Source organism: Solanum dulcamara, chromosome 4 (assembly GCF_947179165.1).
Source record: "Solanum dulcamara chromosome 4, daSolDulc1.2, whole genome shotgun sequence".
NCBI lineage: Eukaryota > Viridiplantae > Streptophyta > Magnoliopsida > Solanales > Solanaceae > Solanum > Solanum dulcamara.
Window position 1 is genome coordinate 71,705,993 of NC_077240.1, and position 26,951 is coordinate 71,732,943.

A 26,951-nucleotide genomic window follows, 5' to 3' on the forward strand; every position below is an offset into this window, starting at 1 on the left:
GACACAAGTTTTAAAAATTGGGTAAAAGGGACTCTAGTATAATTAGGTATTAATGGGTTATGCTAATTTAAAAAAGAATATTTTTATACACCCCAAAATTTTGCTATTTACAAATAGGTCCAACATATAAGAGGGTTGTAAAAAACACCTAAACAACTTAGGGTTGTTTAAATATCTTCGGGTTGTTTGAACTAAACAACTTTTGGTTGTTTAAACAACTTCTGGTTGTTTGAACTAAACAACTTAGGGTTGTTTAAATATCTTCTGATTGTTTGAACTAAACAACTTTTGGTTGTTTAAATAATTTTTGGTTGTTTAAACAACTTCTGTTGTTTGAACTAAATAATTTAGGGTTGTTTAAATATCTTCTGGTTGTTTGAACTAAACAATTTTTGGTTGTTTAAATATCTTCTTGGTTGCTTGAACAACTCATGTTTATATAAACATTTACAACATATCCTCTCTTCTGTTCTCTTCTCTTTTCATCAATTTTTTTAATATAATTTTCACAATCAAATCGGAGTGAAGAAAAAAATGAGAATGACAACATCCGAAGAAGAAGAAGATGAAAACACAAAAAGTTTAAAAAGAAAGGGAAAAACGGAGAAGAAAAAAAGTAAAGAAGTTAAGGAAGAAGAAGATGAAAGAAAAAGAAACAAGAGCGTTTAAAAAAATGAAGAAAAGAGAAGAGAGGAGAGGAGAGAAATGAAGAACAGAAGTTTTAAAAAATGGAGTAAAGAAAAGAGAAGAGAAAAGGGAAATAGAGAACATAAGTTTAAAAAAGTGGAGTAAATGAATGAAAATTAAGGTTTTATTAAAAGTTTTTGATCTTTTATTTTTTACCCTAAATTTTTAAATATTCTAATTCAACCCAATCTCTTCATAATTAACATCTAATTAAATATTTATAAAAATAAAAATAAAAATAAAATATAAATCCCCTATCTTTCATTTCACTTTCAAAGGTCCCTTTTACCTTATTTTTCCGAAACACCATGCCTTGTCTGTCTCCAAGTTATCCGATCCTTCTTCATCTCCATCCTCCATGTAAACCCATAACAGAGGAGGATCCACAATTTTTCCTCAAAGTCAGCTCCTTAGGTCATTCAAAAAGTTGCCGTTGATTCGAACTTTCTTTTGCAATCTTCACTAGAACCGTCCCCGTTGTTCCTGCCGGAAAAGAGCTCGTTTTGTGAATATTTCATTCTAAGGGTAAACCATAGCTTTTCCTTTTGCAATCATTTGTGTACTATTGTTGGTTCGTAGCTCTTATCATTTGTGTATATGCAGATTTAGAGTTATTTTCAGATTGGTTCCTATATTATCTTAAGATATAACTTGCTTTCTTTATTTCGATTACTCTATTTTATCTGTGTCGCTTTTGATATTTGCTTTACCATATCACTTTGAACTTCTTAGTCTTATCTGACCTTTATGCTTTTATTGAGCCGAGTATCTTTCAGAAACAACTGTCCTATCTTGATAGGAGTAAAATTTGCGTACACTTTATTCTTCTCAGACTCCACGTTGTGAGATTTTACTGGATTATTGTTATCGTATATTTTATTAGATCTAAAAATAATAAGTTTATGAAATAGTAAGATTCTCCGGAATTCCATATCAACTCAAATTTTATTTAAAAATAAATTCAAATATCATATCAATTTATTAAAAGAAGATAAAAGAATTATTCTAATTTTTAAACATATAATGCATATTTTTAGTATAATCAATACATTTGAATTAATTTTTTTTATAATGAATAAAATCAATTTTTTTTTTTTTTTACAAATAACACTAATGAAATAAAAGAGACCAGTTTATTGTTCTTTCCTTATCACTTCTTCTTTTCATTTTTTGTTTGTTGTTTTTTTATTTTATTATTATAATGAATTAAAGTTAATTTACACTAAAATAGAGCTAACACAATTTTAATTTAAAATTTTTTGTGTCCTGAACCGGAAATGCCCCAAACACTAATATTGTTGAAGATTTTTTTTTTTTACTCAACAATTTTGGCGTTCAAAGTAAGCCATTGTAGAAGGTATATATATATATATATATTCTGGGCTGAAGAGTGAGTAGAGATATTCTATCAATAAGAGTGAGCAATATTGTTGTAATTTTAAGGTAATTTTTTTCTCATATCTCCCTCTCGGTCTTCAATTTTTAAATTCGATTTCTTCATATGTTTTCTCTTGGATTATCTTTTGAATACAATTTTGGGCTAATTTCATATAAGTATCAAAAAGTTATTAGTTTACAAAAACTTTAGTATATTTTTATTTATACAAAAAATAGTATTAGGTTTTTTTTGCTTTTATTTTTTGGTAACTAACTATAGTATTTAATTACCAAAAACAAACATTACACACAGCTATCACAGCATGTTTTGTTTTCGGACTTGAGACTCAGCAGACGAGCTCTAACATTCCTATTGCTCAGAAAGTACAGCTATTCAATACGTTCCTTATGCTAGAGTTAGATCTAACGATGGTAATGTAGGGTATCTCTTTCACCATATAAGTTAGATGCATAAAAAAATGTAAAAAAGGAAAAGGATACCTTTTCGTCTGACTGAACCACTGATCCTATCAATAGAAGGCGCAATCGCAACAGAAGACCTCTCCAATTTACGAGCACCGCCGCTAAAACTTTCCGATCCCATAAGCTTAGACACATCCACATCCACCAAAACAGGTCCTTTCAAAGTTTCCATCACTTCACTGTACTCCACCAAACAAAATCCTCACATAAACTCTCAAACTCATCATTTTCCGTCGGAAAAACTTCAAATTGAACAGATTTCAGCCGGTAAAAAGGTAAAATTGAGCTGATTTTGGGAGATTTGAAGGGAAAACAAGAGATAATTTATGGATTATAGGTGAAAGTGAGCTGTTGAGGCTGAAGAGAAAAGGGGGAGTTTCGTGGGCACTTTCATTCCCTATTTAACTAATCTGTCTACAGTTAATAACCTCTTGTGGAGCATGAGCCACAAGGTGAAATAGGCTTTTGGTCTGGCTGCATTTCTGAACATAAGGCATTTCCACTGCATTCTTGGTTGCTCCCCTAATATTTGCAGGTATGTTTGCCTTATCATGCATCCTCTTTTACTCCTTGCCTGTTGCATTTGATCAGCTACCTGTTTAGCTTCCATGACCTCCCTGACCATCCAACTAGCTTGTCTTGGTATTTGCCATATGCTTTGGCCCTTTATATAGAAACTATGGATCCATTTTATCCACAAGTTATCTTCCTTGTGTGCAAGATCCCAACATATTTTTGCTAGTACTGCCATATTCCACAGCTGCAAATTAAGTATTCCCATACCCCCTGCTGCTTTGGGACAACAGACTCTATCCCAGGCAACTAGAGCCTTCTTGGTAAGATGACCTTCTCCAGACCATAGGTAGCTTCTACATAGGCCTTCAATTAGCTTGATAATCTTTGTAGGTATAATAAACAACTATGCCCAGTATGACTGAACCCCAAATAACACAGTTTGGACTAATTGTGTTCTGCCTGCATAAGACAGTTTTCTAGATGTCCAAGAGATGATCCTTGCCATTATTTTCTCTATAAGAGGATACCATTGTAGTACAGATAGCTTCTTTGTGGATAATGGAATCCCAAGGTACTTAAAAGGTAGTTCTCCCACTGAGTATCCAAGTTGTTGTGTGATTTGATTTCTATCCTCTAGTGCCACTCCTCCAAAATAGATGGAGCTTTTGCTCAAGTTTGCTTGCAGCCCTGAAGCCTGAGAGAATTGAGAGAAGCATTGTTGTAAGGCTTTGATAGAGTTTAGGTCACCTCTGGAAAATATTAGGAGGTCATCTGCAAAACATAGATGTGTAATACCCAATTTAGAAAACCTTGGATGGAATTTGAAAGTTTTGTCATTCTTGAGTCCATTGAGTGATCTGCTAAGGTACTCCATTGCAATGGCAAATAGAAATGGAGACGTTGGACCCCTTGTCTAAGCCCTTTAACAGCTGCAAATGCCTGAGAGGTATTTCCATTCACAACAATAGAGTAACTAACTGTCTTCATACAAATCATGACCCATTGAGTGAACATAGCAGGAAATCCCAGCTCCTTCATCACCTGTTCTAGATAGCCCCGTTCTACAGAGTCATAAGCTTTCTGAAGGTCAATTTTCAGCATACATCTAGGTGAAATATTCTTCTTAGTGTATGCTTTAACCTACTCATGAGCAAGCAGTGTATTATCAGATATTTTTCTCCCTGGGATAAACCCAGCTTGGCTGTCACTTATGATAGTATGGATGACATCATGTAGCCTTTTAGTCAATACCTTGCAGATGATCTTATATAACACAGTACAGCATGCAATAGGCCTGGACTCTTTCACATTGTTGGGACTATTCACTTTTGGGACAAGGGATACTAATGTACAGTTATCAGGTTTATAAATCTTCCCAGTAGTGTAAAAACTTTGTACTGCATCAATAACTTCATGCTTGATGATCTGCCATGCCTGCTTGAAGAAAAAAGCACTATAGCTATCAATACCTGATTCCTTGTCATTCCCAATGGTTTGCAGTCCTGTATATATCTCCTCCTCTGATATCTCAGCACATAGTTTGATTCTTTGTTGTCTAGTCAGCACTGGACCCCTGGACCCCTTTTCATAACTTGAATATCTATGGCTGGTAGATTGATTGCTGAGGTTTCCATAAGCCCCTTATAGAACTGGAAAAATTCTTCTTGAATATCTTTAGGCTCATATAATCTCTGTCCTAAAAGGGAGGTGATGGTCCTTATTTGTTTCTTCTGAGTTCTCTCCCTTAGATAGCACTGAAGTATTTGTTGTTAGCATCCCCTAGCTGAATCCATTTTGTTCTGGACTTTTGTTGTAATGCACTCTCCTCTATCAAGAACCATTTTTCCGGCTTCATTAGCATCTCCTTTTCTTGGTCAATTAAGTCATCAGTAGCTTGAATGGCTATATGATCTTGTATTCTATTGAGATCCTCTCTGGCCTTTTCTATCCTCTTGCTTATGTATTTGAATTCAGAATTATTTAGCTTCCTCAATCCCTGTTGAAGATCCTTCAGCTTAAACCACACATTCTTCATACTGTTATTGCTAAACTTCTTCTTCCAGGTGGTGTTAACCATAGTCAGGAATGCTGGGGTTCTTGCAGGGCGAGTACCATAGGGCAATGATCCGAGATACCAGGGTTCCCATAGTCAGTGGTAACATGTCCCCATTGTACCATCCGCTCATAATTACCAAAGGCTCTATCAATTCTGCTTGATATCCTTCCTGACTCATGCTGCTTGTTAGTCCAGGAGTAATAGCTTCCCCTCCATGGTAATTCATTAATGCCAATAGTTTGCACACATTCCACAAAGTCTTTAACATCATTCATTGTTAGAGCCCCAGCTAGCCTATCCTGTGGAGTTAATAAAGCATTGAAATCACCAGCTATAAGCCAAGGTAGATAAAATGCTTTGTGCTTGTGTGTTCAGATCTTGCCATAGATACTTCCTCAGTTCTATAGTACTGAACCCATAGATGACTGATATCATACATTGCTGATCATTAGCTCTATCTCTAATTAAACACTGCAACACTTGTGCTGTACTGCTTATGACATTGGCCTCATAATAGTTTTCATCCCATATCAACCATATCCTTCCATTAGTTGTTGTATTATAGTTATTTAGTATTCCCCATCCTGGTGCTATCCTTTTACTAATTGCCTTCATGTTGTGATCTTTCGCCCTTGTTTCAATAAGTCCAGCCAGAGTTATTTTATTATTCTGCAAATAAGTCTTAAGCTCCTTCTGCTTATATCTCTTATTCACACCCCTCAAGTTCCAGAATAACCACTTCATTAACAAGTTTTTGAGCTCTATCCACAGGCAGTGAAGCTAGTTTACTATGCATGAGACTCTCAAATCCATTCCTAGTTGGTATAGTGGCGAACACAGGGAAGTTAGTAAGAGTGAATTCTGTGCATGTGTATCCTGCATTTGGCCAAAAGTTATACTGCTTTGTCTCACTTGGTGTGTGCATGGCTGTAGCTATCCCCTTCTCTGGCTGTCTCATCTGCTCATCTGTATTGTGCTGACTAGGGCTTGTAAGTGTCTGATCTTGTTCTTTATTAGGCTCAACAGGTTGCTTCTGTGGCTGAATAGGTCCTTTATATTGCCAAGCCTGAGTTACCTTCTTCCCTGGCCTCCTCATCTTTGAAGTATCATCTGTAGCTATCATAGGCTTAGAACATTGATGACCAATCTTTTGGCATTTATCGCAATACTGAGGTCTCCATTCAAGTTCCACTAATTGGGGAAATGTCTTCTCGTTAGGATCCATAACCATTATTTGTTGAGGAATGTCCTTAGTAACATTCACTTCAATTAGCATCCTAGCATACGAAATTCTTGTTTGCTTAGTTGTACATTCATCAGCAAACAGTGGTACTCCAACTGCACTCTCTATTCTGCTTAAAGATCCCACACCCCAACAGTTGAGAGGTAGTTTGGGAAAGGTCACCAACAGAGAAATTTCAGCTAGGAATTCACTACCAAAATCAAAATCAGGACACCATTGTTTCAGTATCATAGGCCTGTGATTAATGGTATATGGTCCAGTATACAATATCTCCTTCACATCATGGATTGATTGGAACTTTATTATGTAATATCCTTCTTCATGAAGATACACATCTGGTTTGGTTTAGTCACTGTAGTCCAGTTCAAAGTAACATACATGTTCATTGTGTTGTATCCAGGACATTCTCCAACAACATACACAATGAGGGCACATTTCCATTTCTCCTCTTCAGTTTGGACATCTTCCTCCTCCAGTTGAACTGTGGTTTGTCCATCAATAATTTGCGAAGGAAAATAGGCTAAGTTCATACCATTATTTGTTGCTCGATTGTTCCTGAACATATTCGTCCAAGGCTCCATATGTTCAGAATCCTTGATCTTCTCCTTGCCCTTGTTTTGCCCTAGGCCACTAGTATGTTCCTACTGAATCACACTCTTATACGGTTTAGCTCCAGCTACTGCAGATGCTGGTTACTGTTCCATTGATTTCAGTTTCCTTACCTCCAAGTAAAGGCTCTGAATCTGGGGGCCCTCTTGAATCTGCAGTTGGAGGCGTCACACTCTGATTCAATCTCCTAGCTACCTCAGATCTTGATGCAGTTCCTATTTCAGCATTCTCCCCTTCATTCACTGATAAGGTTTTTGATTGCACCCGTATTTCTTCCACTTCTCCTATCACTCGAGCTCCCACCGAGCTTCCTAGTGTTAGCAATGTTATTTTCCGTCCACGACCACGTCCCCTCCCTCTTCCTCTTCCTCTCGCCATAGCTACCACCCCTGCGCACGTTAACTACCGTGCACTGAGAGCATCTAGAGAGAGTTTTTTTTTTAGACTTTGAATATCACACACTTTTTTTGCTTTCTTTCCTTTTCTTTTTTTCTTTGCTGTGTTGATTTTTTTTAAAAAATAAAAATTATTTTACTGTTTTTTTTGCTGCATTTTAAAATAAAAAATATATTTTGTTTTTTCAATTTTTTTTCATTAATTTTTTTTCATCTATCAATATTGTATAAATGGTGTAAAAACATGTATAATATACAAACAATTATGTAGTGTATATGTAATGTATCGATTTTTTATATGTAATGTATCGATATTGTATAAATAGTTATGTAGTGTATATGTAATGTATCGATATTGTATAAGTAGTTATGTAGTGCATATATAATGTATTGATATTGTATAAATGTTGTATGAACGTGTATCAATATTGTATAAATGATGTATAAACATGTATATGTGATGTATAAATAATTATGTAGTGTATATGTAATATATTGATATTGTATAAATGTGTATAATCATGTATTGATATTATATAAATAATTATGTAATGTATCGATATTTATTTGACTATTATGCATTCCCACCTTAACAAATAAAGAATAAACAAAAAAAACAAAACGACATAAATACTCATTTTTTCCACAAAAAAAGTGAAACAATTATAAAAAAGGGCAACCCGGTGCACTTAAGCTCCCGCTATGCGCAGGGTCCGGGGAAGGGCCCGACCACAAGGGTCTGTTGTACGCAGCCTTACCTTGCATTTCTGCCAGAGGCTGTTTCCAAGGCTTGAACCCGTGACCTCCTGGTCACATGGCAGCAACTTTACCAGTTACTCCAAGGCTCCCCTTCACAATTATAAAATAAAAAAAATAAAAAAGGAGCAAATAAATAAATAAATTAAAACAACGATTTTATTTTAAAAGAGCATAGCATTTGTTTTTTAAAATAAAGCAAATGGCCCACTTGCTTTGCACAGCCGAGTGGCCATTGGCCATTTGTTTGGTTAGATAAAAAGGCATGGCTATTTATTTTGAAAACAAATGGACCGAATGGCCACTGACTGTAATTTTGCCTACAATTTTTTCATCCAATTTTTATATTTGTCTGAATAAATTTGTAAATCTTTCGTTTTAGATTTAGTTCGATGAAGAATCTAATTTGAGAAGTTTGAGTTTGAATATAAGACATCATAATCATAAAAGCTTTTTGGTAACATAGTAAAGGAATATGTAAAAGGAGTGATCAACTTCATATATAATAACCGAAATTTAGTGTTCTTTTATAAAGCCTTGTTGCTGATAGCAGTTTTTGGTTAATGTACACACTTGAAGACTATGGGAGATCGTAATCTTATGCCAATTTGATACAACCTGAAATTCGAAATATGAAATTGAACAGAGTTGAGCTCACCTAAAGAACAAATGGCTGAATTGTTCTTGAACAGTGCACTCTAGAACCCTTATTGGATTCAGCAGTTAGAGAAGAAAGAGAGAAATCTTATTGATTGAGAATTTTCTGATGCTTTACAATTCACCGTTTTGCTATTTATGCTGTGAGTAACTGAATTAGGGAAATGGAATCTAAAAGTTAGTTACAACTAACTTTCTAACTACCTACAGCTGACCACGTGACTTCTAAATGACTAATCTATTGCTAAAATAGGCCTCGACAGATTAGGATCGTATCAAATACTCTCCCCTTGAGACAATCCTTTTCCTCAAGGATTGAACCGAGGGAATTGAAGAGCAAACTTATTATAGTCCTCCCAGGTGCTATCTTCTTCGGCAGTGTTGAGCCACTTAATCAACAGTTGTGGAACAGCTCGGCCATTCCTTTGGATGAGCCTCCTATCCAACACCCTTTTAGGCATCAAGAGGACATGGCCAGAGTCAGAGTGAATGACAGGGAGTGTCACTGAGGCAGCATACGAACCAATCTTCTTCTTCAATTGGGAGATATGGAAAGTGGGATGGAGCTAGGTACCTGCTGGTAATGCCAAAGTATAAGCAACCAAACCAACCTTAGCTACAATTTCAAATGGTCCAAAGAACTTGGCGGATAACTTCTGAAAGGTGTGAGATCTTAAGGAGGTCTGTCGATAGGGATGGAGCTTGACATAAACCCAATCACCCACATCATAACTTCTGTAAGACCTTTTCTTATCTGCGTGAGATTTCATCCTGTTTTGAGCCTTGAGCAAATTAGATTTGAGCATCCTCAAAGTAGTTTCCCTATCAGTCAAACTTCTATCCACAACGTCCAATTGGGAATCCAGAGGCATATAAGGCAGAAGAGGTGGTGGTTTCTGGCCATACACTATCTCATATGGAGACATCAGAGTAGAGGAATGGAAAGTGGTGTTGTACCATCATTCAGCTAGTGGTAACCACTGTGGCCATTCTTTAGGTCTCTCGAAAGTCATGCATCTGAGGTAACACTCAAGACATCTATTGACTACTTCTGTTTGACCATCAGTTTGTGGGTGGTAGGCAGTGGAAGTAAGGAGAGATACCTTCTGGGGCTTAAACAATTCTTACCAAAACCTACTAGTAAAGACAACATCTCTGTCCGATACGATAGATCTGGGCATGCCATGTAGCTTGAACACCTCACTCATAAACAATTGCGCCACCTCCAATGCAGTATAAGGGTGTTTTAATGCCAAGAAATGAGCAGCCTTACTTAGTCTGTCCACCAAAACAAAAATAACTTCTTTCCCAGAAGCCTTTGGCAACCCTTCAATAAAATCCATAAATATATCCTGCCAGACCCCAGCAGCCCTGGAGAAGCCACATTCTCACCTTTGCATTTTTGACATACAACACAGTGCCTCACAAAGATATAGACCTCCTGTTTCATCTTCTTCCAACAAAACTCCTGTTGCAACCTTTGTAAAGTGGCTTTAATCCCAGAATGGCCACCTAGAGGACTTTCATGATAGAAGGTCATCAGTTTCTGTTTCAAAGCCATATTAGAACCATCACTTTGCCCTTTCTACTGAGAATGCCAGCATGATACTTGTACTAAAGGTGGGGACTAGAATTGGCCTGAATGAGAAGGATCAATCTTTGAAGTTTGGGGTCAGCCTCCCATGAGAGCTTGATCTGATCTAGTAAGGTAGACTGTATTGCAGAAATACTACAGAGGGAAATGCCTTCCTCCATCCTAGAGAGGGCATCTGCCACTATGTTCTCTTTTCCCTTCTTGTAGTCAATGGTGTAGTCATATCCGAGCAACTTGACTAATCATTTTTGTTGACTTGGGGTGGTGATTCGCTGCTCCAATAAGTATTTGAGACTGTGATGGTCTGTCTTGATCACAAAATGCCTTACCAATAGATAAGGTCTCCACTTTTGGACAGCTGAAACTAAAGCCAACAGTTCCCTCTCATAAACTGATAGTGCCTTATTCCTCTATGATAGACCTTGACTATAAAATGCAATGGGTCTACTGTCTTGGACCAACACAGCACCAATTCCTCCACCAGAAGCATCAGTCTCCACTATAAATTCCTTGGAGAAGTCAGGTAAGGCTAAGACAGGTGCTTAAGTAATAGCTAACTTCAGGTTCTCAAAGGCAGTAGAAGCTGCAACCTTCCAGATGAAATTTCCCTGTTTCAGTAAATCATTTAGTGGTCTAGCAATGACCCCATAACCTTTTATGAATCTCCCGTAATACCCAGCCAACCCTAAAAACTCCTCAAACTCTTGATAGTTTTAGGTTGGGGCCGCTGTAGTACAGCTGCAACCTTCTGTTTATCCATAGCCACTCCAAGCTCAGAAATAACATGACCTAAATAATCAATCTGAGTGACACCAAAAGCACACTTGCTTTTCTTAACAAAGAGAACATTGGTTCTGAGAATCTGGAAGGTTTGTTGTAGAAGCACCAAATGATCAGACCAACTGTGACTGTAGACAAGGATATCATAAAAAAAAACCAAAATAAATTTCCTAAGATGGGCATGGAATATCTGATTCATGAGACTCTGAAAAGTTGAAGGTGCATTGGTGTGGCCAAAAGGCATCACTAAGAACTCGCAATGACCTTGATGAGTTCTGAATGCAGTCTTGGGTATGTCATCCTCAAACATTTTGATCTGGTGGTATCCAGATCTCAAATCCAACTTAGAGAAGTACTTAGCCCCATGTAACTCATCTAACAATTCCTCAATAACTGGAATTGGAAATTTATCCTTGATGGTGTTATTGTTCAGTTCTCTGTAATCCACACATAGTCTCCAAGATCCATCCTTTTTTTTCACCATCACAATGGGTGAAGAAGTAAGGGCTGGTGTTGTGCCTAATCACTCCTGAATCCAACATCTCATCAACCATCTTTTCAATCTCATCCTTCTGGATTGTAGGGTACCTTTATGGTCTAATGTTGATTGGAGAGGTCCCTTCCTTTAATGTGATCTTATGGTCATGCAACCTAGAAGGAGGCAATTCAGTAGGGGTCTGGAATAAGTCCTGATATGACTGAAGGATCAACTGCAATTCATTATCATCTTCATACTTCCCTGATGCCTCCAATGAGAATAAGCTAGCCCCATTTACAGGTTTCTCCTCCTGAAACTTGCCCACAGTTACCATGCATAGTTCTGATGGTTTGGCCAAGAGTTTGTCCAAGCTATGCTGTTGTACCATCTATGCAGTAGGTGGTTAGCTGCCCCTTAGTGATATCTTATGTCCCATGATGCTAAACTCCATTTTAAGTTTATTAAAATTCCACATAATGTCCCCTAAGGTGATCAACCACTAGATTCCTAGAACCATGTTGCATCCACCAATTGGCAAAATTAACATGTCAGAGTCAAATGAAACCCCCTGCATCTTCCAAACTAGGCTCTTACACACATAATTGTTCTGAGTTTTCTTCCCATCAACTACTGATACATCAAAAGGTGATATAGCAGTCAACAAACACCCAAGTTTCCCGGCAGTGTTAAAATCCAAGAAATTGTGGGTACTCCCTGTATCAATCAACACATGACCAACTGTTCCTTTTACTGAGGCAGTGACTCTCATTGTCCTAAAGTCATGAATCCCATTCATGGCATGTACCGACACATGAGGTAGGATAGCCCCTTCATCATCAGTTTATAATCCTTGACCAATCGTGGTTAAGAATTCAGCAGGGTCTATCATCACATCCTCCTCCTCTCCACTTCCGACTTCTTCCCCACGTTCTCCTACATCCATAGAAAACAATTGCCTCTTGTTTTTACATACGTGCCCAAAAGCTTACTTCTCATCACAGTTAAAGCATAGGCCCTTGCTTCTCCTTTCATCCATTTCGACAGGAGTCAAAAGTTTGGCATTTCTGTAGTTGGATTAAGGTGCAGTAAAAGTTTGTTGTGTTTTTGGGTAGGACTGGGATGGCTTATGTGATTGACTGGAGCTTGGATTAAAGGAAGAATTCGATTGTGCAAATCGTGGTGTACTTCTTGGATTAGCTAATATAGCAGAGTTTTGGAAAATTTGTTTCTGTACAATAAGGGTTTGTTCCTGAATTCTTGCCAGATTAATAGCCTTAGCCGGGATAATTCACAGGAAGGCCCATCTCAGGTTTCAACCCCCTAACAAAGCAACTAACTACGTAATCCTCGGATAATTCCACTCGAGTGAGCAGTTCATCGAAAATATCTACATAGTCTTGGACAGAGTGTACCTGCCTGAGATCTTTAAAATCTCCCATAGGATCATCAAACAACTCTGAACCAAATCGAGCGTAGAGGCATGTGACATACTCTCCCCATCGCGGCCATTCCCTCGATAGCCTGTGTTTCATAAAAGACTGGTGCCATTGAAGGGCCTTACCTTCCAACTTGCAAGATGCCAATTTTACCCTTGAATCTTCTGGTGTTTCATCCACGTCAAAGAACTGTTAACACTTGTACAACCAATCCTTCAAGACCACTCCATCGAATTTAGGAAATTCGACTTGATATCCCCTGGTAGGAAGCTGATAAGCTCCCCTTTGATGTTCTGTTTGCTCCGGATTGTCATTTCCCTCTGAATTGTCCGTCAAATCTACTCGTGGTGGATTCTCCATATAATTACTGTTGCCTAACAATAAATTCTTGATCTCCTCCATGGCCGCCGCGACCTTGTCATCCATAGAATTCCTCATTTCTGCAACAGTATTGACTACCCCTTCCATCAAGCCCTTCAAATTATCCACTTCTTTCCGTAGCTCTTGCATTCTTGTATTGTGCTCTCCCATAGCACAGGTCAGAGGATTAAGGCTCTGATACCAATGATACAACCTGAAATTCGAAATATGAAATTGAACAGAGTCGAGCTCACCTAAAGAACAAATGGCTGAATTGTTCCTGAACAGTGTACTCGAGAACCCTAATTGGATTCAACGGTTAGAGAAGAAAAAAAGAGAAATATTATTGATTGAGAATTTTCTGATGCTTAACAATTCACCATTCTGCTATTTATGCTGTGAGTAACTGAATTAGGGAAATGGAATCTAAAAGTTAGTTACAACTAACTTTCTAACTACCTACAACTGCCCACGTGCATATCATGTAACTTCTAAATGACTAATCTATTGCTAAAATAGGCCTCGACAGATTAGGATCGTATCACAATTTAATATCACATAATATTATTTGTGTTTTCTATCTTTGTTCTCACTATAATAATTCCTCTCTCCATTTTGCAAAGCTTGAATTTGAATATTTGGTGTTCGTCCCTAAAATATGTATCATACTTGTAGCAGCCACTTTCATTGGAGCTGTTTATATTGCATGTATGTAATTTTAATGTAGTTTTGTTTTTGTGAAAATTTGGAACTTGAAAACGCCTCAGTGTTCAAGTATGTCCACATTGGGAGAGGGCTTATTTGTAACTGAAACCCCATATGAAACAAAGTCACACAATTCTTTTGATTCTGTGACAGTGAAAGGCTAATAAAAGGACAATTGATTAGAGCCTTTGTTTGCTAAATGCATATCAGTTCACCACATTAAGAGGCATATCCACATGGCCACATTACAATCACATGCTCAGAGTAGACCCCTTTTTCGTGCTTATGGACCTATATAAATGTTCTTGGTTGATGCTCATTAGGGTTTCCCTGATCGTCTTCTTTTAGTTTTCATTTTATTCGAATTTTGTTTTCTGATTAATACCTTCACTGTTCTTCATCTTTTTCTTTTCTATTTCTAGACTTTCTTCATTCAAGTTAAGTTTAAACTTTGAGAATTGTCATGTTCTCTATTTATACATGTACTCACCATTTCTCAAATGACATACCCTCTGTTTACAGGAAAAAGCAATGAATTCAAGTGAAGCATATAATTTTTAGATGAATATCATATTCGTTTTTCATAGCACATGCATATATATTCCTTCACTGGTTCCTTAATCATTGTTGTAAATGAATGTGTAATCAAATTGTCTAGAATTTATAGTTTGAAGAATGGCTAGCAGAAGCATCTTCACTTTGACGTTAGCTGAAAAGTTTTGATTGACGAGCTATTGTGATTTCACTATTTTGTAGTAATTTAGTATGAATCTTTTCTTGCGAGGAACCAGTGTATTCACATATATGAGTTACTTTTAGCTTGAAATTAAAAAAACTCATTTGAGCATAATATAGGTGTAAATCAATTTTGTCATCAAAAACTAGGGGTAAATCAATCTCTTGATATGATAGAACCTTATTTTACATTGATAGTTGAGGCTCTATCGGAAACAATCTCTTTACCCCACAAAGGTAGAGGTAAGGTCTATGTACATCTTATCCTCCATGGACCCCACAAGTGGGATTACAATGGATATATGTTGTTGTATTTTATATTGATGTATATGTCTAGTTTTCCATGTCTCATGCTAACGTCAAGGTGCTATATGTATAATACTTTGAAGTACATGGAGAGAGAATTTCTTTCTTATCAGATTTGGCTTGAGCTTATTAAAGTTGTAGCATCAAAAAAGTAGTTGTGCTCTTTGAAATTTTTGGTTAAGTATACCTGCAATTCTCAAAGCCATTTTTTCATTGAACTTGTTGGTTTCACTAAAAGTTGGTCTAAAGATATTCACCAATCATGTGCACGACTATATGCACTCAAGGGTGTAGATTTTTTGTTACAGATAGGTAAAAGTCAAATGGAGGGACGTATGGATGGAGGAAACAGTTTACTGGAGTAGGCCCTATTTTGGGTGAACAGGCACATCTATTAGATTTTGAATTTCATCTAATATAAGTTTGAAATACATTTTGCACCGCAGTATACCACTTAAGGAGTGCCGTTTAATTAGGTTTCTCTTCAATGTATTTTTAGGAAATTTACATTTTTAGCTTGATTAGATATGATTGCCATATCAATCAAGACCAGTAAATTCGTAATTTCATTTTGTCCTTTCAAGATCAATAAGTTCATAATTTTTTTTCATGCATTTCTGTAATTTTGATTCTACCATGTAAAAAGTACTCTAACTCATGTGTTGGGCCTGTGCGCAGCACTGGCATTAGACATCTAGTATAAATATATTACATAGTTTTTCTTCTTGTCAAGAATATAAAAACTTGATGGAAAAATCTTTAGGAAAATTTTGAAGTTTGCTTTCAAAGTAAGCCATTGCAGTAGGTATATATATTTTCTGGGCTGTCTAGTTCTTTCTACTGACATACATAATATGTTTTCTTGTCAAGAGTTGGGATTTTGAATATGTCTGGAGATTCTATTGTTGTGCGTCCTCTCTTCGGTGGCACTATTTCCACTACTTTTCCTCTCCGTTTCCAGGTTTTTTTTCCAATTTCTCTATCTCTATTTGCTTCTACATAATTATTCAAATAGGGGATTGCAACATAATTTATATGATTTTCCAATTTCCCATATTGAGGGTTTTCATTCATTTTGCAGGATGTCAGTAATGTGCGTCAAGTTCCTGATCATCAGGTTTGTTGCTTTTCTTTGTTTTTTTGTTTTGGTCGAATTAGTGACAACCCATAAAAGGCTACAGTTGAATTCAAGTGTGGTTTAAGGGCAAACGAATTGAATTGATGTTGCAATGAAAGGAATAATAGTAATTGAACAATAATAAAGGCAAGAATAATCGGAATTATGTTGGAGCCTTGAAACAAAGTAGCCCAATAGAGCTTGAGAGCAAAGCTTGTAGCCTGTAGGTAAGAAAAAATAGTATGTAGTGTTATATATCAGAATTCTTGAACCCCTAATACAAATGGCTAAGTGGTTATTTATAGAGAAACGCTAGGGTGCAACTTCTGTAGAATTCGCCCTTTTGTGGTCACCAACTTTGCGGTTGTGTATTGTGATCTCAACACCTTTCGTGATTCAGCTGTGGTTCTGCCTCCTCTCCTTTATCTCCAGAGCTAGATGAGCCTTTTCTTCCTGAACCGGGTTCCACTCGTTGGCCATGCCCACAGATGTTATTCAATGCTTCTTACTGGACCGCTGTAACCGGTCATTACTCACCACGTGTCGTTGCATCATTCGTCCACCTACTTGAGACCACTTTTGCTCCATACAACCCCTATATGCAATTTCCTTTGTAAAAGTTCAATCTTGGATGGAATTTCTGGGATTATTTTATTTTTGATCGTGTTTCATCCCTTTGTTCTTCTAAATAGTTTGTTCAGATTTTTTTTTGCTTTGTTTGTTTAAATCATACAAGGTTTATTTCCTTTGTTCTTGTTAACTTTTGATTGAATTAAGAAAAACACACTTGATTGTTATTTATAAAAGTCTCAATCTTGGAAGAGATACTGGATTTTTTAAATTATTTTGGATAGTGGCTCATTTTTTCTTTTTCTTTCTAATCTTCTGCTTGAATTTATTTCACTTTTATTGTTTGATTGCAGGAGGTGTTTGTTGACCCTGGGCGCGATGAGAGTTTGATAATTGAGCTTCTGGATATGAAGGTGGATGTAGCAGACAATGGAAGTGCCAACTGGTTTCTTCAAGACCTTGCCAATGAACAAGAGGCTGAGGGAACTACAGTAAGCTCTTCTCCTTTCTTCAGAGAAGAACTGTTTTGGCATAACTTAATTTTTGTTCTCTTCATTTCTGTTTGATCAAAATTTGATATTCTTTTCGAGGTAGTGAATATATATACGCTTATATGAACTAATTGTAGGGACATGACCTCATGCCAACGACTACCATTCTTTGATTTGTTCATATGGATTGTTGTTCTTGTTGTTACTTATTTCTTACCTTTTTTCTCAATTCTTTTTTGGATCTCAAAAATAATTTAAAATTGAGCATAACGGCTACAAATAATTTATATATCCAACCCAACTAGTTTTTGGACTCAGGCACGGTTGATTGACTGACTGAACAAATAGTTTTCAAAGGGTTTTACCCAAAAAAAATAATTTTAAATGGAACAAGGAGGCACAGCAAAACTGAGAGAGCTGGGTGGAACATAATTTGTATCAGTTGTTTGGTATTAAAAATTATTGCGACTCTTGTTCCTGTTTCGAAATCCAGCTACTTTGTGTTTCTCTAGTTTTAGGCGTGAATTCTCATGCACCAATCAGCCTTTTTGGTAACCTGTTTAAACACTGGTCCACTGAGGGCAGAGTGATTTTTTTTCTCCTTTTGAAATGGTAGGCAGGGCAGAGTAAAATGGTATTTGTCTTCTTTTTTCCCATTAACTGGTCCTAACAAAACCAGGAAGAAGCTCCGTAAGAAAAAGGCCATTACTTCCTTGGGATAGAAAGAAGGAATTGCAACCAGACATAATGGTTGAAGGATCAACATTTGGCTTTTTTGTTGGGTTTTGATTCCTATTTTTCTCTCCAACATTATCTTTCTCATTTTCATACATCCCAAACGAAAAATGCATCTTTTCCGGAGCTTAAGCTTATGATTGATCCAAACTGAATTATCTATCCAATGCTGCTAGTCAGCTTTGTAGTGCTGGCACTTTTTTTTTTTTGAAAAAGGTAACTTCTATTATGAACAAAGGAATACTCCAAAAGTATTCCAGTAATACTTACAGAAAAATTACAGAGGGAGAGGTGACCCTACTAGTGCTTCATAAATAATCTAGAATACTAGTAATATTCTCTTCTTCTTGAGGATATTCGTGTTTACACCAAAAAAAGAAAAGGACTAGATAGTTCATCTTCGATTTCTGCAGAGAGCATCTCTTGTTTCGAAGCACCTCTAGTTCCTTTCCATCCATATCGTCCGCCAAATGCATGCTGGGACAATCTTCCATCTCTCCCTCTGTCCTGACTGATTTCCATCTCTATTCCAGCAAGATAGAGCCTCTTTGATGCTCCTTGGCATAGCTCAGCTTATGCATCTTAAATTAATGAAAATCTGCCATAACTTCATAGTCTCTCTACAATGTAGAAAGAGATGATTTATTGTCTCAATCTCACAATCACAAAAAGAGCAATTAGAGCAAATTTGAAAATCTCTTTTCATAAGGTTGTCCTGGGTGAGTGTGGTCTGTTTGGCTAGTAGCCAAGTGAAGCATACTACCATAAAGGGTACGTTGACTTTCCAGATCATCTTCCAGGACTAGCCACCACACTATGAGACTGATCTCTGTGATCTCTTGTAAGTTGAACCAACTGAAAATCTGCCTTGCTTGTCTGGTAGCCAAAATAGATTGTCCCCGTTGGAGTTTAAATCTTTGTATTGCTCCAGAGTATTGAGTAGTTCAGCCACTTTGTTAATTTCCTAGTTGTTCAAGTGTTTCCTAAACCTAAGATCCCACCCCGAGATCCCACACCTGATTGTCTCTCATTTCTCTGATTGTGGATACCTTTTGAAGACTCAAATTGAACAGGTCAGGATACTTGTTCTTCAAAATCTCCTGTCCAACCCACACATCTTCCCAAAATAGTGTTTTCCCCCATTTCCTACCTTTATTTTACAGCTTTTAGTTAGCAATACTGATCCACTGACTTCTGATAGGCCTCCATAATCCAGTCCCATAAGGTTGTGTGGGCATGTAGGTAGTCCATTTGTTCTCCATTCCAAACCCAGCCTTGATTATCTCCTTCCACAATGTTGTTCCTGTGATGCAAATCTCCATAGCCATTTCATGATTCATCAGAAGGCTCTGATTCTGCAACTTTAGGTTCCTTATCCCTAGACCCCTTTCTTTTTTACTTTGAATGACTTGATCCCACTTTACAAGACGAAATTTGTATCACTAGGATCACAGTTCCCTTGCCACAAAAAATTTCTCCTAATGGCATCCATTCTGTCAATCACATTTGCAGCCTGCAGGCATTGGGAAAATTTACATCATGTATGTAGGCATGGCATCCAACACACTGTTGATGAGTGCAACTCTTCCACCTAGAGACAAATATTTTCTTTTCCAATTCACTAGCTTCTTCTCATATTAAACCAGAACATTGTTCCATATGCCTTTTGACTTGCTCTTATCCCCCAAAGGCATACCAAGGTACACTGTGGGAAGTTCTCCTGTCCCCCCCCCCCCCTCCCCAAGAATATTTTGCTAACACATTTGTTGGACACCTTATTAACTGGGTAAATGAAGCTTTTCCCCCAGTTAATTTGTAATCCTGAGATGGCTTCAAACAATATCAAGACAATTCTTAAATACTTTAGTTCTGAGCTCTCTGCATCAACAAAAAATCAGGGTGTCATCAGCATATTGTAAATGTGATATGGCTATGCCCTGTCTATCATTCATGTTGGCATTGAATCCTCTTATCCATCCTTCCATTTGAGCTGTCCTGAGCATGTCATTTAGTCTTTCCATTGCCAGAATAAAGAGAAAAGGGGATGGAGGGTCCCCTTGCTTCAATCCTCTCTGAGATGGGAAGAATCTCGAAGGAGATCCATTTATTAGAATGAAAAAATTCACAGTCGAGATGCAGAATTTCATCCATTTTTCACCAAAGCCCATATTCTCTAAAGTCTTCCAGAGGAATCCCCAGTGAAGGTGGTCATAGGCTTTTTCAATAACTAACTTACATTGGATACCTGGGACCTTGCTGATCTTTCCGACATCCACACACTCACTTGCAATCAAAATTGCATCCATGATCTGTTTGCCTTTTATAAACAATTGCTGAGCTCCACCAGCTTGGAGACTACTTTCTTGAGCCTTTCAGTCAGAACTTCTGATAGGATCTTGTATATGCTTCCTATTAGGCTTATGGGTCTGAAGTCTCGTTTTTGGGATCAGTGCTATGAAGGTCGCATTGAAACTTTTTTCAAAAAAGCTTTGCGCATTGAAGTTCTGCACTGTTGCAACTACTTCTTTACTGACCACATCCCAACAGGCTATGAAGAGCGCCATGGTGTAACCGTCAGGGCCAGGTGCTTTATCCCTTGCACATGCCATAAATAGTCTTTTGTTTCTTTTTCACTGAACTGTTCTTGTAGCATGATGTTATCCATCTCGTTCACCACAGTACCTGATCTGCTCCATCTTTCTGTTGCAGCCTATAAGTTCTAATAGAATTTAATGAGTTCTTTGATCACTGTTGGTTCCCCTATGCATTCTCCATTGACAGACAACTTGTCAATGTTATTGTACCTCTTGTGACAGTTCGCAGTTCTATGGAAAACCTTAGTGTTTTTGTCCGCCTCTTTTAGCCACAAAGCCCTGGACCTTTGTCTCCAAGAATTTCTTCCATCTTTGCATTTTCTTCAAATTCAACTGCGAGGACTGCTCTCAAATATGTCTCATCATCTGTCAATTGTCTTTGGCATCGGATCCCATCTAATTCAGCCAATTGATTTAGGATGCCGTGTTTTGCAGTCCTAAATTTCCTTGTCTTGTTTTACTCCACTCTTTGAGTTTTATCTTTTAAGCATCTCAGTTTACTTGCTAAGATAAAATCAGGCCTTTCCCTAACATTGAGTGACTCCCACCAGATTTTTACCATCTCCTTGAAGTTTTCAGTTTTTAACCACCATTACTCAAACTTAAAATAAGAGTTTGATCTTTCCCAGTTCCCGCATTCTAAAATCAAAGGAGAGTGATCAGAAATAAGCCTATGCATAGTTGATTGTTTGATGTTTCTAATGGAAGTCTCCCATTCTTCTGATATCAAAAACCTATCAAGTCTTGCTACGAGAAAATAGCCAAATGCCTGTCCAACCTATTCGTCAATTCTCAACTACATTCCTTGTTCTGACTGCAACACCATATCTTGACCCTTTTCTCGAATTACACTTATACTTTACGGGGGTCCTATTACCCCCTGAACTATTTAAAAGTGGAATTAATTCCACCATAAATGCTGATGTGGCATAGAGAGATTATTTCACTCTCTTAAATAGAGTGAGAAGCAACAATAACAGTAAAAATTATTTTTATATTATATTTTATTGATTGTGTTTTCTTTTTCTTTTTTCTTTAATTATCTCCTTTTTCTTATTTTTCTGCCTATACTTCCTCTGCCACTACGACACCGGAGCCACCATCTTCTCCAACAGAACTCTCCAACAAAACTCACCCAATTAATTCTTCTACTTCCCCAACTCTCACAAACTCTGATTCATTTTTGCTCACATCAATTCCATTAACTCGATCCAAATGAAATTCTTTTTCGTGCACTAAATCGACAAAAACCAACCATCTTCCCCAATATTAACAAAATCAGATTCATTTTTGCTCACATCAATTTCATTAATCCGATCCAAATAAAATCTTTTTTTGTGCACACTTTCCTGTTACGATGGGGTTGCACCAGGGATCGACTCTTAGCCCGTTTCTATTCGCCCTGGTGATGGATCAATTGACAAGACAAATACAAGGTGAGGTGCCTTGGTGTATGTTGTTCGCGGATGACATAGTCCTGATTGACGAGACTCACTATGGAGTTAACGACAAGCTGGAGGGCTGGAGACAGACGTTGGAGTCTAAAGGATTTAAATTGAGTAGGACCAAGACAGAATACTTGGAGTGCAGTTTCAGTGGCCTGCCGCGTGAGGCTGACGGGGAAGTGAGGCTTGGTACCCAGGCCATTCAAAAGAAAAGAAGCTTCAAGTACCTTGGGTCTATTATACAGAAAGATGGGGATATCGACGACGATGTTTCACACCGCATCGGTGCAGGGTGGATGAAATGGAGGCTCGCCTCCGGAGTGCTGTGTGACAAGAAACTGCCACCAAAACTCAAAGGCAAGTTCTACAAAGTGGTGGTTAGACCGATCCTATTGTATGGGGTGGAGTGTTGGCTAATCAAGAAACTTCATGTTCAGAAGATGAGAGTCGCGGAAATGCGAATGCTGCGGTGGATGTGTGGGCACACTAGGATGGATAGAATTAGGAATGAAGATATCCGAGACAAGGTGGGAGTGGCATCGGTGGAGGACAAGATGCGGGAAGCGAGACTGAGATGGTTTGGGCATGTGAAGAGGAGAGACACAGATGCTCCAGTGCGGAGGTGCGAGAGGTTGACTATGGACGGTTTCAGGAGGGGCAAAGGGAGGCCGAAGAAATATTGGGAAGAGGTCATTAGACATGATATGGCACAGTTGCAGCTCTCCGAGGACATGACCTTAGATAGGAGGCTATGGAGGACTTAGACTAAGATAGTGGGCTAGGTGGCCTATCGGTTCTCCATAGTAGTCGTAGTCGCGCTCATTTGTCTTAACATATGATTTTGCATGTGATTACTGCTTATATTAGTTGGCCCAGTTTACTTTGGGTATCCTATTTTATCTATAGTAGTTAATGCTCCTTTATCCCCGATCTTTCCTATCCTGACTTTATCGCTTTATCGCTCTCATTATTCATATCTTTATATTGTCTGCTATATGCCTGGCTTTACTGACCTATGTCTTGTTTTCCTTGTTTCTCCTCCCTTGTTCTTCCCTCTTAAGTCGAGGGTCTTTCGAAAACAGCCGCCCTACCTTTTAAGGTGGGGGTTAGGTCTGCGTACACTCTACCCTCCCCAGACCCCACATGGTGGGATTACACTGTGTTTGTTGTTGTTGTTGTTGTAAATTGACAAAATAGAACAATTTATTAACCAAATCAGTTGTATAAAGCAACGAAAAATCTGAAAAAGTGAAGACAACAATAAGGAATTTATTGGGGTTTTGCAAAGTTGTCAATAAAGTGATTCTTGATGGTTGTGAGTGAAGATTGAAGTATGATTTTTGATGGGTTTGAGCTTGAACTTTCATTGGATAAGTTCAGAATTTGGAGGTAAGAAGTGGAGGATTTGAAATCAAAAAATGTGAAGATAATGTGAAGGTACAGAGAGTTTAGGGAGCCAACGAAGAGAGTTAATGTAGTGATTTTGAGCGAAATAATAGATTTGGAGATTTTGAGAAGAAAAAGTGAGTACCGCCATTGTTGTGAGAGGTTTTGCTTTGAGATGGAGTGTTGTCATGGTTGGGGAAGAATAGGAAACTGAATAAGGAGAAAGAAAATTAATTAAAAATTAAATTAATCGGTAAATATACCTGTTGGGTGCGTGTTTATCACCATCAAACACATATCTCGTTATGACTTTTTAGGGTGGAATTAATTCCACTTTTAAATAGTTTAGGGGGGTAATAGGACCCCCGCAAAGTATAAGTGTGTAGTTGAGAATCAACGAATAGGTTGGGGGGACATTTGGCTATTTTCTCCTGCAAAAATCAATGGATTTCCTCCATATATCACTTTATAGTCCTCTATTTTAATTCCAGTTTTTTCAAAAGAATTTTATGATTTTTGGTATTATCTCTTTGATCTCGATTAATGCAATTCAGTACTCTGACAACTCTCCGAGGAGTTTTTCTTCAAGGTCCAGTATTACATTGCAAAATAATTGGTCTTGTATTTACAATCATATAAATGGGAATTCTTTTACATGAAATGAGATGTTGAACTTGTTCATTTCTCTGAAGCTTGCAGTTTGATAATTGGTTAAGCCCAAATCTTTATAAGTTGTTAGGTTACATGGCATTTCAGATGTTATCTTGTTGATTTTTTTGGTTTATATCTACAGATCACTGAGCAGTCAGCAGCAGTGTTTGAGGCCCCTGAATTGTTATATAGAAACATGCCTGCTGTCATCACCACCGCTGTTGCTCAAATGGTATGTTAATGTTATTTTAGAAGTGCTCCGCATTTATGTATGATCTCAACTTCAATTGGTACCTTATTTCTATGGATCTTCATGTTTATGACATAGTTTTGATGGCAACAAAAGCTGTTTTAATGTTTTTACCTGTTTAAAAAAAAGCTATTTTAATCTGTCATCAGAATTGGGGAGGTTACCATGAAGGTCATATACCATTTGGGAGAAGCATCTTTTTTGCTTAATGTCTAGTTAGCGTCTCTAGAAACCCTAAGAACTTCCATTCTCTTCCACCATGGTTATCAAAAAGAAAAAAGAGAAAAAAAAAAAGGAACGTTCATTCTCATTACAGTAAATTCCGTAGTTTGTGCTCCTGTGTATGAAATGAATTTTATTGTAGTTTTCTTCACAAAATTGGCAGATCCATTGTGTAATCTTCAATAGATATAGCACCTGGTGTAACTCAACCTCAAAAGTTCCCCTCTGGGAGGATTGCAAAAGTCCATGTAAGGAGACCAGTTGCCCATCCCCACTACCAATATGTGATACTATAACAATTTTCTGAAAATTATGACTCATGGCCTTGATGACTGGAATTTGCTTTGAATTTAACTCACAGATGAGCTTGGTCCCTTTATCAACTCCACATTTTGGCCATCTTCTCGTTATTTTTTACATTTATACATTCATTAAGTGACCTGACAAGATGCACATGAAAATTTTTGTTGGATAAGGAACTTAACAATGGCGCTCCTCTATAGTGTCATATGACAATGTTAAGAAATGCACGTTCTCAGAGGAGGATTTAGTTCTCTAGTCTCATACATCCCTCTCTTTTTACTTTCAATATGTAGATATTTTGGTAAAGCTAAAGTTATCTTCCTTCTTCATCACATTTGCGTGAAATTATTTTCTGGAAAAACGAAAGTAGATGTGAAGATTGTTAGTTCTCCCAACACACAAAGATTCAACTAGGATGAGAGTCATCCACATGCTAGCGAGCTAGTTGTATAATTTCATAAATTTCTTTTGTTGGTTGGTAAGATTTATCATTTCATGTTGTTTTGCTAATCCTGATCAACCTTATTCAATTCATAGGCAGTTTCTAAGGGAAGACAAGGGAGGGAAGCACAGAACTTGGTTAAGGTAAGTTTGTAATTTCCCTTTCCATCCCCTATCCCCTTCCCTGATGCTGTTTAAACGACAAGATGAGATCTAATCGTGTCCTGTTCAGGTGTACCTGGCAAACATTCGCCTTAAGGAAGTTGGGACGGATGTTCTGATAACTGCATATGAGCCTCTAGTAATTAAGTAAGTTTGGATGATAACTCGGTTTACTCCTGGTGTTCTTAAAACTATTAAGTCAAATTAGCTTGCTTTTTAACGTTTTCTTTGTTTACCTTTGTGATTGTAGCCGTTTGAGTGAGAGTGCTACCGCAGTCGGGGCAGGCATGGCTGTACCTGCTGCACAGTCTGGAGTTATGCCGATGGCTGAAGTTTTTAAACTTGCAGTCTCTAGTTTCAAAGTGCACAACTGGAGTCTCTTTGGCTCTGCTGCTGCTTGAGTTGCAGTTACACACGTCTGGCATCACTTGGTTGATTATTGGTCCATTTTTGAAGATCCGGATTATTTTATTTTTTCCGTATCGATTAGTTGCTTAGATGGTTTCCTGTTTTAGTAGACTGAGGGAGATAGAAAGTGCAGTATTTCTACTTTTCAACTTTTGTTTTGGGTTTTGACTCTTTGCTTTCCTTTGTTAAGTTAATGAGTAAAGTATACACTTCACTACAAAGGCTTGAAGCTATTAAGTACAATGTTGATCAACATCTAAGACTGTTTGAGTCACATTTCATCCTTCATAAAGTGGTAATAAGTAATGATATTTTGTACTATAGATCAATTAGAAATTAGGATTTTGAAATCAACATTTTAAGTGAACTTGTTTGATCGTGCATGTATTTTAAAAAAGAAAGTAAAGACTTTTTGTCTTGTACAATTCGTGACTATAAAATGATGTCATTTAGGATAAAATGAAAAGTTTAAGTTAAATTACTTTCAAATATGTATATAGAAAAATGTATAGATTTTTTTAGAATAGAGTAATAAGGAAAGAATGCTACATAAAATGGACCGAGGGAGTATAGTTTATCATTATAGGCAGAAAACACAAATTTCACCAGTTTAGGACTGACTTACATGGTTTTTTGTGTTTTTGAAATTTATCATTCGTGTCATATTTCGATCGCCAGATACATGTATCTGGCGTGTTCAGATACATGTATCTGGTGTGTTTAGATACATGTATCTAGCGTGTTCAGATACATATTTCGGATGCATGAGGTCAAATTAGGTGTAATTTGTTTCAGATACACTGTATCCAAACATATTTACATGTATCTGGAAAATATTGACTCTCTCTTACTCATAAAATTCGTTGATTTCACGAATCGTAATAATATAAGCATAAACATTTCTAATGATGAATTGACCAAAAAAATGACTTCGATGATGTGAAATGTTTTCTAAATAGTATTTGCTTATGAATTTTAAATGGAACTTAAAAAGATTTATATT

At 37.3% G+C, this 26,951-nt stretch overlaps 1 protein-coding gene across 5 annotated transcripts; it reads left to right on the top strand.

Annotated features, from left to right (window-relative positions):
- Positions 1–993: 993 nt before the first annotated feature.
- LOC129887550 (uncharacterized) lies at positions 994–26,201 on the top strand. Of its 5 annotated transcripts, none has more exons than XM_055962681.1 (9): positions 994–1,212; positions 2,378–3,082; positions 16,044–16,134; positions 16,255–16,290; positions 17,214–17,351; positions 24,305–24,394; positions 25,475–25,522; positions 25,611–25,687; positions 25,791–26,201. In XM_055962681.1, the coding sequence occupies exons 3-9, from the start codon at positions 16,060–16,062 to the stop codon at positions 25,939–25,941; spliced, it is 615 nt and encodes a 204-aa protein (XP_055818656.1). In that variant the 5' UTR covers positions 994–1,212; positions 2,378–3,082; positions 16,044–16,059; the 3' UTR covers positions 25,942–26,201. The 5 variants fall into 5 exon arrangements, with proteins under 5 accessions (XP_055818656.1, XP_055818657.1, XP_055818659.1 ...); XM_055962682.1 differs by having other exon boundaries at positions 2,602–3,082; XM_055962684.1 differs by lacking the exon at positions 2,378–3,082.
- The last annotated feature ends 750 nt before the right edge of the window (positions 26,202–26,951 follow it).